General features: G+C 37.9%; 1 protein-coding gene across 1 annotated transcript in view; it reads left to right on the top strand.

Annotated features, from left to right (window-relative positions):
• The window catches only part of RIC3 (RIC3 acetylcholine receptor chaperone), a 193,704-nt gene that overhangs the window by 92,387 nt on the left and 86,229 nt on the right, over window positions 1–15,088 (top strand). The window contains exon 3 of the mRNA XM_044067384.1: window positions 6,662–6,891. Within this exon, the coding sequence (XP_043923319.1) occupies window positions 6,662–6,891 (230 nt within the window). The remainder of the gene's footprint in view (window positions 1–6,661; window positions 6,892–15,088) is intronic.

Raw genomic sequence — 15,088 nt, 5'->3', positions numbered from 1 at the left:
GCAATATGTATTCTGAAGAACATGAAGTTTGAAATTCAAATGCCGGTCAATTCTACTGCGGGACAGAACAAAACAATTTTCAGCAGAGACGAGGGATTAATACTGCAGACACGCTGTGTAAAATGGCAGGGCATCAGAGCAAATCCACACAAACACAGGCAGGAGATGCAGACTCCACACAGAAGCCACCCCAACCAAGAATCAAACCAGAAAACCTATAGCTGTGAGGCAACAATACTACCACTGCACCATCAAATCTGCAAGGAATTAAACATTCAGAAACCTGAAGGCTGAAATTCAAATGCCTGTCAATTTTACTTCGGACAGAACAAAACCAATGTTCAGCAGAGATTCAGGGATTAATACTGCAGACACGCCTTTGTAAAATGGCAGGGCACCAGAGCAAATCCACACAAATACAGGGAGGAGATGCAGACAGAAGCCACCCCAACCAAGAATCAAACCAGAAAACCTATAGTTGTGAGGTAACAATACTATCACTGCACCATCAAATCTGCAAGGAATTAAACATTCAGAAACCTGAAGTCTGAAATTCAAATGCCTGTCAATTTTACTGCGGACAGAACAAAAACAATTTTCAGCAGGGATTAAAACTGCAGACACGTCTTTGTAAAATGGCAGGGCACCAGAGCAAATCCACACAAACACATGGAGGAGATGCAGACTCCACACAGAAGCCACCCCAACCAAGAATCAAACCAGAAAAACCTATAGCTGTGAGGCAACAATACTACCACTGCACCATCAAATCTGCAAGGAATTAAACATTCAGAAACCTGAAGGCTGAAATTCAAATGCCTGTCAATTTTACTGCGGACAGAACAAAAACAATTTTCAGCAGAGATGCAGGGATTAATACTGCAGACACGTCTTTGTAAAATGGCAGGGCACCAGAGCAAATCCACACAAATACAGGGAGGAGATGCAGACAGAAGCCACCCCAACCAAGAATCAAACCAGAAAACCTATAGTTGTGAGGTAACAATACTATCACTGCACCATCAAATCTGCAAGGAATTAAACATTCAGAAACCTGAAGTCTGAAATTCAAATGCCTGTCAATTTTACTGCGGACAGAACAAAACAATTTTCAGCAGGGATTAAAACTGCAGACACGTCTTTGTAAAATGGCAGGGCACCAGAGCAAATCCACACAAACACATGGAGGAGATGCAGACTCCACACAGAAGCCACCCCAACCAAGAATCAAACCAGAAAACCTATAGCTGTGAGGCAACAATACTACCACTGCACCATCAAATCTGCAAGGAATTAAACATTCAGAAACCTGAAGGCTGAAATTCAAATGCCTGTCAATTTTACTGCGGACAGAACAAAACAATTTTCAGCAGAGATGCAGGGATTAATACTGCAGACACGTCTTTGTAAAATGGCAGGGCACCAGAGCAAATCCACACAAATACAGGGAGGAGATGCAGACAGAAGCCACCCCAACCAAGAATCAAACCAGAAAACCTATAGTTGTGAGGTAACAATACTATCACTGCACCATCAATTATACAAGGAGTTAAACATTCAGAAACCTGAAGTCTGAAATTCAAATGCCTGTCAATTTTACTGCGGACAGAACAAAAACAATTTTCAGCAGAGGCAGGGATTAAAACTGCAGACACATCTTTGTAAAATGGCAGGGCACCAGAGCAAATCCACACAAACACAGGCAGGAGATGCAGACTCCAAACAGAAGCCACCCCAACCAAGAATCAAACCAGAAAACCTATAGCTGTGAGGCAACAATACTACCACCGCACCATCAATTATGCAAGGAATTAAACATTCAGAAACCTGAAGTCTGAAATTCAAATGCCTGCCAATTTTACTGCGGACAGAACAAAACCAATTTTCAGCAGGGATTACAACTGCAGACACGTCTTTGTAAAATGGCAGGGCACCAGAGCAAATCCACACAAACACATGGAGGAGATGCAGACTCCACACAGAAGCCACCCCAACCAAGAATCAAACCAGAAAACCTATAGCTGTGAGGCAACAATACGACCACTGCACCATCAAATACGCAAGGAATTAAACATTCAGAAACCCTTAAGTCTGAAATTCAAATGCCTATCAATTTTATTTAACATTTTTAATCAGGACAGTCTGACTTGGAACAAATAAACAAATTTTCAGCAGAGGCCCAGGAAGAAATAATGCAGACATGTCTTTGTAACATGGGAGGGCACAAAGCAAACCCACACAAACACAGGGAGAAGATACAGACCCCACAAAGAAGGAACCCCAGCCAAGAATCAAACCCAAGAACCTGCAGCTGTGAGGCAACAATGCTACTACTACACCATCAAATATCAAGCATTGCAACATTTACAAACCACAGATATTATGAGGAACAGATCAGATCGAATATGAGGTAAAAATCTGAAATTTTTACAAATGGTGGTGGGTAGGAACTCAAGTCTTTAACACCTGCATACAGGGTACAGGGTTCAAGCCTGAGGCATTCCCTACCACACCACCATAAGCACCTGGGCCATTTTCACACACACACACACACACACACACACACCTCCCCAGTAAAGCACAAACTCCAGTAAAGCACAAGCACCATACACAAACTCCAGTAAAGCACAAGCACCATACACAAACTCCAGTAAAGCACAAGCACCATACACATACACAAACTCCAGTAAAGCACAAGCACCATACACAAACTCAAGAAAAATAAACATTGTAAATTAAAAGGCACCTTACCTGAATGAATACATCCAGAGTTAACGTCCGTACATACATCCTTCCCGCGCAATACTGAAGACCCGCGAGATCCACATGCTCCTTCCCGACGAGATCCCTGAGGCTCTGTCCCGAGTCCCTGCTGCTCCTCTTGCAGTCCGGACGCGTCCCATAATCCTGGCGGGTCTGTGCACTGTAAAAGTGCACAGACGCTCCTTGTGTCCCCCTATGGGGACGGCCGGGCTGCCTTGAGCATGCGCATAGACCGATAAGCCGGGACTCGGTCTATGCGCATGCGCGAAGTCCGCGAATTTTAAAAAAATGTTTTTTTTTATTTTTCATTTTGTTTTCTTTCTTTTTCTTTCTTTTTTTATGTTTGAGGGGGCTGCAGTCCGGCAGCCCTATGCCACGAGCCGCCCCTGCTTAGTGCTAAAGATGATCTTCACTGGCCTCTGCTCTAAACTGCTTCAGCCCATTTGGGCAGCCTAGTCAAAATTATGAATAATTAAGTACATGCATATGTAAATTAAATGAATCTGCTGAGAAACAAAAGTAAAATCTTTTATACTCATAAATTAAATGAATCTGCTGAGAAACAAAAGTAAAATCTTTTATACTCGTAAATTAAATGAATCTGCTGAGAAACAAAAGTAAAATCTTTTATACTCGTAAATTAAATGAATCTGCTGAGAAACAAAAGTAAAATCTTTTATACTCTGCCAACAAGTATAATTTCAGCTTTGCACTAAACAAGCCTCTTAGCAGATTACTGTAATGTTTTTGCAGGTAACAGTTGCAGATCATAGGGGCAGATAATATAGAAGCTTGTTTGTCACTAGGCAAAGATTTTATTACAGGTAACTCCATCAGGAATGAATCCAGTGATCTTGTTTCATATGAAAGGATATAACTAGATCTGTTCCCCACAAGATACCAGCAGTGCTCCTTGTGGATTTTTGCATTTGCAGACAATGTCTTTTGTATTGATGACTGTGCCATTTCAGAACATAAAAGCAGTGCCATGTGGAGCACTGCTCGGTGGTACACCCAAGTACCGTCTGTCTGGTCGTCTCATTTCCATACTCACAGACAATGTCTACAGAAGGAAGGTGGGTTCTGCTCCACCATGCATTAATGACATAATAGAGTACCTATGATAACCTGCACTCTTGTCTCATACATGGCTGCTTATGATTGTATGCAGTAAGCCATACTTTTTACTTTTGTACATTTTCCTTGTGGGCTTAACATATGATAGTAGTTCATTTGCTGTTTAAGAAGGAAGCAAAGTATTAAAATGAAAGAGTACTTCAAAGTGTTCCTTTGAAGGAGTGTATATCCTCATGTGCAGTCCTTTTGTTTCCAGAATATTATACCATTTTAGTTTTAGATATGTTACATCAGCTTATTCTTTATTAACCACATCTCAGACTTGGTGAAACAAATTAAAAAAACCCTCTTGTCTTTTAGCAAATGACTGTACAAAACATAGCACAGCTTATGTAGTGGTGAATAAATATGGTAGTACCATGGTTTTCCACATGCTGTTTATAAAATGAATACATAAAAGTTGGATTAATTTGTATCCAGTACTCCCATTCAATATAGATCCCTCAAATAAGTTCAGTAACAAAGTGAGGACACAGCTACCAGAACATTGCTTAGAAAGCCTGAAGAATAAAAGGGACATATTCCCAGTGTTAAATGGCTTTCATATCTCCATATAGAACTTGTTAGGTCTTCTGAGTGACTACAGGGAATAAGCAAAACTGGTGACAAATGTTACGGTTATGGAGATGGAGGTTAAGGGTCATCTTGAAAGGTGGAAGAAGGAAACAGAGAATAGAAAGAATAAAACTAATAAAACATACTTATCAGTAACAAGAAAAGGAGATGTAATCAAAGGGTAGTTAATTTCTCACCATAAGCATCACATATATAACCCGTGGTAGTGGTGCTGCGGTAGCATTGTCGCCTCGCAGCAAGTCCCATTCGATTCTCAGCTAGAGCGTCTTCTGTGTGGAGGCATGCGTGAATGGCCGTACCTTCGTTGAAGGTTGTGCGTCAGGGCTGGTAACTCAGCATGTAAAAATCCACTACCAAACATTAGTGGACCGGAGTTCCACTGTGGCGACCCCTAACCGGGATAAGCCGAAAGACACAACAAAAAAGCATCACATATAGGAGCAATGACTCATGAAGAAGTATTAAAAAGTTAGTAACTTTGTAAAAATTTGCAAGAGAGTGCCAGAGATGTTCTTCATTAGCTTCCCAATTAGGAGGTTAAGGGACAACTTTGAAAGTGGTGTGCTGTTACAATTTCCTTGCCGACAATTTCAGAAAGTGTGAGTTCACTACTTGGTCCCTAGAGCACCTTCTGTAACAAATTCTAACCCTGCTTTAGATAATACCACTTATCAATTACATTAACCTGAAAAAAGGTTGGACTCCTACATAGTCAGTCAGACCTTGTGTGATCCATTGTTGGATGTGACTTTTGAACCTATATATTTTGAATTGGATATATTTGTAACAGAGAAGTATACATATGTTGGTGGCAAAGGAGATAATTGTTGAATTACAACAGCAGTAAGTATAGGGTCCATCATTTGACAGCTTAACAAATGAAAGATTATGTCAAAGTTGAGTGAGAAAATACAGGAATATAAAATGTATTTTGGAGGTCACAATTTTTAGAATATATAATGGTAATAAAAATGATCATGTCTAGGAAAGTACATAATGTGGAAGTAAGAGTAAATAAAGTGGAAGAGTTTGCATTTGGCTGATTGAAAATGAAGATGCATGGTTTATGTAAGTTGGTGGTGGCTAGGTGATTCCGCCATGTGAAAAGTATGCCTAAAAAGATACCTGTAAAACCTACTGGTGTGCTGCAGAACAACAAGCTGTAATGTCTGTTGGAGTTGAGTGGAAAGTCAAGTAGAAGTTATACGGGAAATTAACAACTGATACTGTAAGAATGTCTAGCATCTATTCCACCTCTTAGACTATTTGTATTTAATAAAGTTATGAAGAACAAAACAAAATGGCACACAAACTTTTGCAATCTCAATGTTTTACAATTGGTTTACCTTCATGTATAAAGAAATCCTTCTGTGCTTGCTTGAAATGATGTGCATTTTTGAACTTTGTGGCATCATCATCATTAGATCTGGGAAAAAGGACATAAATTGTAATTACAAAATAAGTGGTCAAATCACAAAAATGACACACCATTAAAGATCTAGAGAAAGTGATTACAGACAATTTAAACATTTACCAGTGTGTCAGTCATGCCAGTCAGATAATAATATATTGCAGCTCATATAATTCTAAAAAAGTATATCTATTCCCTGCATGAAGATCATTGTACCACTTTATTTCTCACTGATTTGACCAATTAGGAGGTTTAGGAATAACTGTGATAATAAAAGATAGTAAGCATTTTAATTGCTGTATTATTTTGATTTACTTTCTGTTGCATTTTTTATTTTTATTTTTTGCTGAATGCAAGCTAATTTAAAATAGTCCTACAACAAAATCATTTGTCTAAATACATTTAAGTATTCATCACGTGACCCCCAAAAGCAAAATAAACAAAAAAAACAAATATACTTATTTTCTATGCACTGGCTTTTTAAATGAACTTTGCTCTTTAAATGAATTTGTTTTTTTAGTCATGCAATGAATATTTATACCTATAGTTTTATTGAGAGTTTATTCTGATAAAGTCCTGCGTTTATTTCGGATGAAAGCACTAAATACAAAATTTAGACTTCATTGCTGCTTGTATGTGGTATTTATATATATTTTTATTTTGTGGTCATTTGGTTTATACTTAGCCTGGGATACAATTTGCTATTAGTTAATTTGGAATAGTGCTGATAAAAAGGGGGGAAAACTTTCATTTCTTTTTCTTCTGTATTTTCAGGAATTTCTGGATGGTTTCCACCATTTGTGCAACGCCAGAAAACTAATTTAGAGAGCAAGTCAAAATGGTCATCTGGTTCCCATTTCCCTACATCTCACCATGCTGATGCAACTGCAAGAGTCAGGACAGGAGGTGGTGGTGGAGGAAGTGGCAGATCCAGTTTTATGGGACAAGTCATTCCGATATATGGTTTTGGAATTTTTCTTTACATCCTCTACATTCTGTTTAAGGTAGGTTTCACAGTTTTTTTTTTTATTTTTTTAGTTACTTCAAAGAAAATATGGCATTTTTGATCCAGTTAAAAATTAAGGCCACAGTGGCCTTGGAATTCCATCATAATAAATGGTAGATACATGAAGAAGAGCTGAATAATTCAGTTCTTTTAAACAGACGTCCCTCTTGTTTTTCATCTTTAAGGTAACTGCCATACAATACATTACACTGGAATTTTCAGAAATAACACAATTTAGCTTCTTAGGTACAGCCATGGGCTCCTTTGACAGAATCACAGGCATGCATCTTGTATTAGGAAAGTTAAATTACAAATTTTCACTTTATAATGTACTTATTCAGAAGTAGATTAAAGAAAACCTCTACCATACTAGAAATAAATTTTAGATGGTTTGAGTAACTCATATTAATTACATAAGTAATACTGCTAATTCACTTCCTTTTTCGTTATTTATCTCAAATAGTATGTGATTCCTATTACTTATCAGTGCAGTAGTGAATTTCTTTATAAATACTACTGCAGTGTCTCAGTTTTAGCCACATATCTATTTGCACAAAGAATATAACTAAAATGCTTAGCTATTCTTGAGGATGCTGTTCCAAAGACACCCATACTTTCATTGCCAGCGATTAATGGCTTAAGTGACAGAGAGAGTTAATCTGTAAGGCCAAAAACACTGCATCGATGATCCCTAATAACATCCTGGATGCTTACTAAGTAGCATGAAACATGACCTCTCTGGTCCACTTGGATCACTTTTCAACTGGAGCCTATAGTCAGGTATTGTGCCCAAGGTGAAGAAGGTGGCTACACTCATTCACCTCCACAAAGGAGGCCCAACCACCTATCCAGTTAACTACAGACCCATAAGTCTGACCAGCCTCACATGTAAGACCATGGAAAGAATCATCATGGACATGATAAATGAGTACATAGGAATTGGGAGTGGAGTGAAACATGTAATAGCTGCCTTACCAGTGACAGCCAATCAGTCTGAACATGTATAGAATCAGTGCTTGAAAAAACTCAAGCTTGCTACAAAGGAATCCTCTGAGCTGTGTTGGTCATTCTTCCTGGGTGCCCTTTCGTTAGTTTTTACATAGGCAACCTGCAAACACTGGACCCATCACAGTTTGGATTTGTTAAAGGAAGGTCATGCATATTAAATCTGGTTGATGACTTTGAGAGGGTCACAGAAGCAATGGATGAGGGCGAGAATGTGCACACAGCTTACCTTGACCTGGCTAAGGGTTTTGATACAATGCCTCACTCAGGCAATATAGCCAAGCTAGTAAACAAAAAGGCACTAAGGTAATATAACAGGTAACCTCACAAAACCTTTATTAATCCACAATTTGATGAATGAAGAAATAAAAAAAAAAAAACAGCAACTTGAACTGACTAAGTGCTTTCACCCTCATGGGCATCTTCAGAGTCAGTTAACTTCAGTAAAAACAACCTTTAAATACAGCTATTAATTAGTGCTTGATTAATCAATGATGAAAAAGCAGGAGGGTAGTTAAATTAAACAATTATCCCCTAAAGTTCATGTTCACCAAATCTTAAAGTCCTGCTCAACAATACCTTGTTTGCTAGAATCTCAAGTAAGTAATAGCTACCCAGAATAAATAAATAAACCAAAATAAAACATCATAAAAAGCAGTGTGTGCAGTAATAAACATTCCATATAAAACAAAAAACATATCTGTTAAAATATTTAAATTTACATAGTTTTATATTATATACAAGCTGCCTTGTATCTTAAAATACATGCTAGGGATAGTGCATCATTGATACCAGGAGCATTGCTGGCATCAAGTCTCAGTTGCCAAAGACATTCCCTTATTTCCAACATGGTTTTAAAGTCCCCCCCAAAATCCTTTGTATATAGCCTGTCAATAACAAAAAAAAATAAACTTTTTAAAGTTTGAACAATGATTTGTGTGTACATACAATGAATTAGTGGTTTTCTTGTTTTTTATGTCCCTGTAATGTTCTAATATTCTTTGTCTCAACTTCCTGGTAGTCATACCTATATAGAACGCTGGGCAAGATAAACAAGTGGCAGCATAAATGACCATACTTGTGTTACAGTTGCAGTAACCAGGGCTCTTCAAAGTTCTCTTAAAATTACCTAGACAAACATAGGGACCATCATTAATAAATTTACAGGCCTTGCAATTGCCACATTTGGCCATAGTAGCTGGTCTTTGTCCAAAGGATCTAGGGGTCTTCTCTAGTAGGTCTTTTAAATTTGAACCTCTACTATTAATAAACGTGGGACATTTACCAAGTATGTTGTGAAAGTCTGCAGGGATGAGGCTTTCCCAAGCACCGTAAATAACATCTTTAACTTCAGGTGCTAACCTATTGTGTTGTAATACCATTCCTGTTGGCGTGTTGTTTCTATCAAGCACATCTTTATGGTTGGTGACTTTGTCACATAACCTGTGTGTGTCATAGGTTCATAGGTTCATAGGTTCATACTTACAAGCCTAGCCCATCGCTTTGTGGCTACGCCACCCCTTTAGTATGGGTGGTCATGCAAAATTGGAACAAAGTCAGTAGAACACCTTCTAAATATTTCGTGTTGAAGCGAAAAAAGTATATCAATGGGATAACCTCTTTGGACAAATAAGTCCTTCAATATGTCCAGTTCAATTTTAAAGACATCATCCTCACTAATAATACTTGACAACCTGATCATTTGGCCCTTAACAACATTTATCTTAACATAGGCAGGGTGACAACTACTATAATGTAGAAATGAATTGCTGTAAGTTTTCTTTCTGTATAATCTTGATTCTATTTTACCATTTTTAGTATATAATTGTAAGTCCAGATAATCAATACTCATCTTGCCAACCTTGTGTGTAAATTTTAAGAATGTTGTCGTGTTGTTCAAATATAAAATAAATTCTTCCAGTTTGTCAAGTGTGCCCTTCCAAAAAAGCAAAATATCATCCAAAAATCTAAAATAGATAGGCATCTTAGCCTTATAATCAGATGTCAACACAAACTGGTCTTCCCATTCTGCTAAAACAAGGTTGGCATAAATGGGTGCACATTTAGCACCCATAGCCACCCCTGTGGACTGTCTGTAATACTCATCCTCAAAACCTACAAAATTGTTCTCCAGTACCATTTGCAACAGATCCACCAATAGGTCCTTCTTGGTTCGGTGCAAGTTGGTATGTTTGTCCAAGCTCTTCCTAAACCAGTCGAGCCCACAATCATGGGGGATCACTGAAAATAAATTGATAACATCAATAGTGACCAACAAAAAATCCCCCAGATCATCATGAGACAAAGTTCTGAGGCAGTCCAAACAGTGCCACAAATCTTTTAAGATATATGGCAACCTTTCCAGGATGTCCTTGGTCATAATGTCTATGTAGGAATCTAGAGGTTCAGTTTTTGATCGTCTGGCTGCAACTATGGGTCTAAAAGGTGGGTTAACTAAATATGCCAAAAATGGTGGGCATGACCGGGTGTTCTACCATTAAATATTTATATTCCTCAGCATCTATTATACCTTCACATAGCAACTCATAAAGCATCCAGTCTATTTTGGTGTACGCCTTCTGGACATCAAATTTAGAAGCCAACTCATATGTGTCGGAGTCGTTTAGAATGTTCTGCATCTGCGTTAAATAATCAGTGTAGGTCATAACAAATCACCTTTGTCCGGTTTCATAACCCTATAGTCCTTGTTAACAGAAAGTTCCTTTAAGCAAAATAATTCTGCAGATGTTATGTTGTTGTCACATGTTATCTGTCTATTGTCAAGAAGTCGCCTAATTTGTGTTGTACATAAACGTTCAAAAGCCAACACAGCAGGATGGTGTGGGGGTATAAATGTGCTACTTCTTCTAATTGTAAATAATTGAGTTTCACTGTCAACCCTGTGTTTAGTACTAAAAAATACTTTTAAATTCAGTTTTCTTGTAAAGAGCTTTAAATTAATAAGAATCTTACTGATGTCATATTTGAAATCAGGGACAAAAGAAAAACTTTTTTTCAATAAGCTAAGATGACTGTCTAAAATCTTCAAACTAGAAAAATTGTAAACAAAAAAGGAGTTGTCACCTAAAATAGTAGGACCCTCCTTAGTAATGTTAGCCAAAGGAGAATTTAACATACTGGTGGGAGAATGCTGACATAAATCAGTAGATGAATCAAAACAAGATACAGGAGAATCAGTAGGTAAGAAACTACTGGGAGTGTTATCAGTGTTGTCGTTCATCTGTTGCGCCAGTTGTTGGTGTTGTGGAAGGTGGGGTTCAAGTTCGAGTTGTTCCTCCTCTGTCGCCCATCCCTCCAATTGTTCCCTGTGTACCATCCTGGTCCCTGAGGTGGTCTCTGAACCTCCTGATCTCGTGGGTTGTCTCGGTTCCTCAATCTGTCTGACCATCTTAACGGAGGTTGATTTTCTAAAAAAAACTCCTCTTCCTCCTCTATCCCAAAATGTATCTCATTATAGCCAAGCTCACTAAATTAGGTATAAACCCTTTTATCAACCATTGAGTAGCCAGCTGACTCACTGATAGGGCCCAGGAGGTCAAAATAGGTGAGGCCAGCTCCAACAAGAGGCCACTCACTAGCGGAGTCCCTCCTTTCGGTATGTACATGACCAGACATATGAAGCAACCAGAATGACTTCAGAGGTTCCTTACAAAAAGAATGCAAGGCATAACAAACCTGCCTTATGCAGAGCACCTTAAAGCCCTTACTCTCTTCTCAGTCTTTTATAGATTGCTGATGGATGATCTATACATGACTTACAAGGCATCCACAAGCCCCACACTTATGAGAATCTCCTCCATATTTGAAAGTCAAATAATACCAGAAATACAAAGTTTAAGGACCTGAATTTTGTCTATGACTTAAACAGAACATGCTGGAGATACAGTATGTGTCCTAGAGACTGTCCCTCCTATGGAAAGGGGTTCCCATACATATAAAGCTGAGTTCTTCTCTTACTCAGTTTAGGTGCAACCTAGATCAGTGGATGGGGAATGGGAAATTTACACCAGACCTGGCATCTGTATCTCTTATGGACAGAGGTAGCTTATAAATATCTGGCTCTCAATGTCTGGTTTGGATAGAGGACAAAAAAAGCCCACCTGGGTTGTTAGCCTATTATTAATCTATGAATAAATGTAGGATACATTGTAGGGAGAGATTTGGTACACCTGTACCAAATACTGAGATTACTGCAAGGGGGAGGAGGGTATGCAAATGGGCCTTGTGAGGCAGGCTATTGAAATGATAACATATATCCTTTGGATGTGCAAATAAACATAACTGGTTTGTATTACAAAAACTGAGATGAAAAAACTTAGCGCTATTATTAAATACATGCGTGTAAGGCAAGCAGGAATACAATTTGGCACAAGACTGTATTTACTTTTTCATGGTATAGGGTTGAACATAGAAAATAAGAAATCTGAGGACACTACTCCATATTAATCAAATGCCTGATTTATATTATACTGTTGTATCTGTGTGTCTGTCACCTGAAACAATACATTTTCTCAGTCCTTGGATTCCTCTCACCCAGCATGTAATGAGATGTACTAAAATTTAACTTAAAGATAATTAACATATATATATATATATATATATATATATATATATATATATATATATATATATATATATATATATATATATATTCGAATAATGTAATATCGAACCAGGAAGTTCGAAACCCAAAAAGTACGAAAACACAGAACAGCGATTTTTTTCCCAGGGAAAAAATTGGTGTTCCGTGGCTTCGCTATTTTTGCATTTTGAACATATGGGTTCGATATTACAACGTTCGGACTCCCGTGAGTTCGATGTTGTAATATAAACTCTCTATATATATATATATATATATATATATATATATATATATATATATATATATATATATATATATATATATATATATATATATATATATATATATATTTTTTTTTTAGTTATAAATTCTGTTAAATGCCTCCTCTTTTCAGAATGTCTGTCGTGGAAGCTAGAAGCCTTAATTTTGGATTTGGGTGGTAGGAGATGGGGTAGATATAGTGAAAGGGTACTTGTTGCTAGAGGATATCACATGTACCATTGTGGAATTGGATTATTCAGGAAGGAATAGGAATTAGCTTCTCATGCTAGTGCCTTTGTCAGTATTTCAAAAGGTAGCACACTTACTTTTAATGCTAGAAGATCAGAAGGCTGCATGTTCTGTTCCCACAACAGGCACTTTTTTCTCCAATACTGACACTGCAGTGTAGCATAAAGGGAATGCTACACACCTGAATGTGCCATCCTTCGGATGGGATGTTAAACTTAGGTCCCATCCAACTAACTTGTTGGTAGTTCAGGTGAATGTCTTATGACACTTATTCAAAAAGAGTAGGGCAAGTTATCTTGTGACCTGGCCAAATTTCCCCCAGTCAGAATGAATACCACTTTGGATCTCCTATGAAAAGAAGCAGCTAGCCTATAGAGGCTGATAGTAACCTGACATAAAGAATGGAACCAGAAAGGCAAAGGCCCCCTCATGGTAAGGAAATAGTAAACCAGTGGCTGTTCTGATTTTGGTAACAAAAGGACTAAACATACTTGACAATGGAATATCATTTCCAGAAGGCTTGAGTTGCTTACTTTACTATGGAGAGGGATAGGCAAATAATAGTTTGCCAATATCTTCATGGATGAAGACTGTCTGCATTCTCATTAGAAACATATCTTGATATTCTTCAGGATTATTGTGTATTTCTGAGTATCCTCTGATGCACAGCATTCCATCTCACTAAATTGTGTGGCCTCACCCTCAGCTTCTCTTGAAAATGCAAATCTAGTTGGGCTTAGGCAAACATGACAATAGTTTTGCATGGGTAAATAAGTGGACCAGGGTAGTTAAGGTTCAACAGATATTCAGCCAAAGGGTTTGATAAAGCACATATCTAATATACTGTGTAGATATTTTACTCGTTTACACTTTTGAAGCATTATCAAAGATTTGTGTTCTCTTGGTGAATCATTACATGTTTATATACATTCTTAGTGCACTATCAAAGCTAATAAAGTTAACCTAAACCTGTGATATTTAAGACACTCATGTACACACACAAAAAAGAAAGAAAACAGAGTAAAAGTTCTTACCCTACACATCCAAAACATAGACATGCATGGGACGTCATGCGGACATAAGTAGTTTCGGCGAACGCGAAAAGAGTGAGTGCTGTTTATCAAAACTGTTTTCGCCAACCATGGAGTTTGCAACTTCAGAGTTGATATATATACAACTCCAGGGGGTGTGGGGAGAGCCCTCCCACATGGGGACTGCAGGAGACTTGCCCCACTGCAAAAAAAAATAAAACAATGTCATGTTAACCAAATGTAGTTTCAGCGAATGATTTTCAGTTTGTTTCCATTCACCGAAATTTCCTTTGGTGACTTGACATGAATCCACATACACACCAAAAATCATCTTACCTCACCTAAAACTACTTACAAAATCCAAAATTCTATACTTATAGTAAAAAATAAATAAGTACATAAAACATAGTTTGTATTTTTCATTCACATGAATTTAAAAGATGTTTGTCTTTCGGCTTTTCCCGGTTGGGGGTCGCCACAGCGGAACTCTGGTCCGCTAATAATTGGCAGTTGTTTTTTTTTATGGTGTTGAGTTGCCAGCCCGAAGCCCAACCTTCAACGAAGGCACGCCCATTCAACACATGTCTTTCGAACGCCCAATTTAAAAGATGTACTTTTCTGTATTTCACACAATATATATGATTCTGCTATGAAATGCCAAACAACAAAACCCCACACAACAGAAATACTAAAAAGATAATGCCCAAAACCCAAAAGGGCAAACAAGTATAAGTATTATTTGCATGGTGGAGCAAGACTGCTGCACTGTGCAGTTATAGCTGACTTGGTTGCCACACAATTGTATGATACAAGTGAATAGCCATAAGAAGTAAGCAAAAGACTGCTGGTTAGAATGATAACTGAGCATTCCAGTTGGTCAACAAAGATAAGCGGTGAGGCAAGGAGCTTGTTTGAGATTGTGTGTTTTAGGGGTAGGGTAGTAAAGGTAACTGGATAGGTTTAGTGTGAGTGTGTGTGTTTTAGGGTTAGGGTAAGAGTTAGGTAATGTGATAGAGTGCTAGGGGTTAGATGTAGTGTAATTGTGT

This window comes from Protopterus annectens, chromosome 3.part1 (genome assembly GCF_019279795.1).
Source record: "Protopterus annectens isolate FY-2018-M chromosome 3.part1, PAN1.0, whole genome shotgun sequence".
In the NCBI taxonomy this organism is placed as follows: Eukaryota; Metazoa; Chordata; order Ceratodontiformes; family Protopteridae; genus Protopterus; species Protopterus annectens.
The sequence above is the reverse complement of the archived record's forward strand: the minus strand, read 5'-3'. Positions and strand labels throughout refer to the sequence as shown.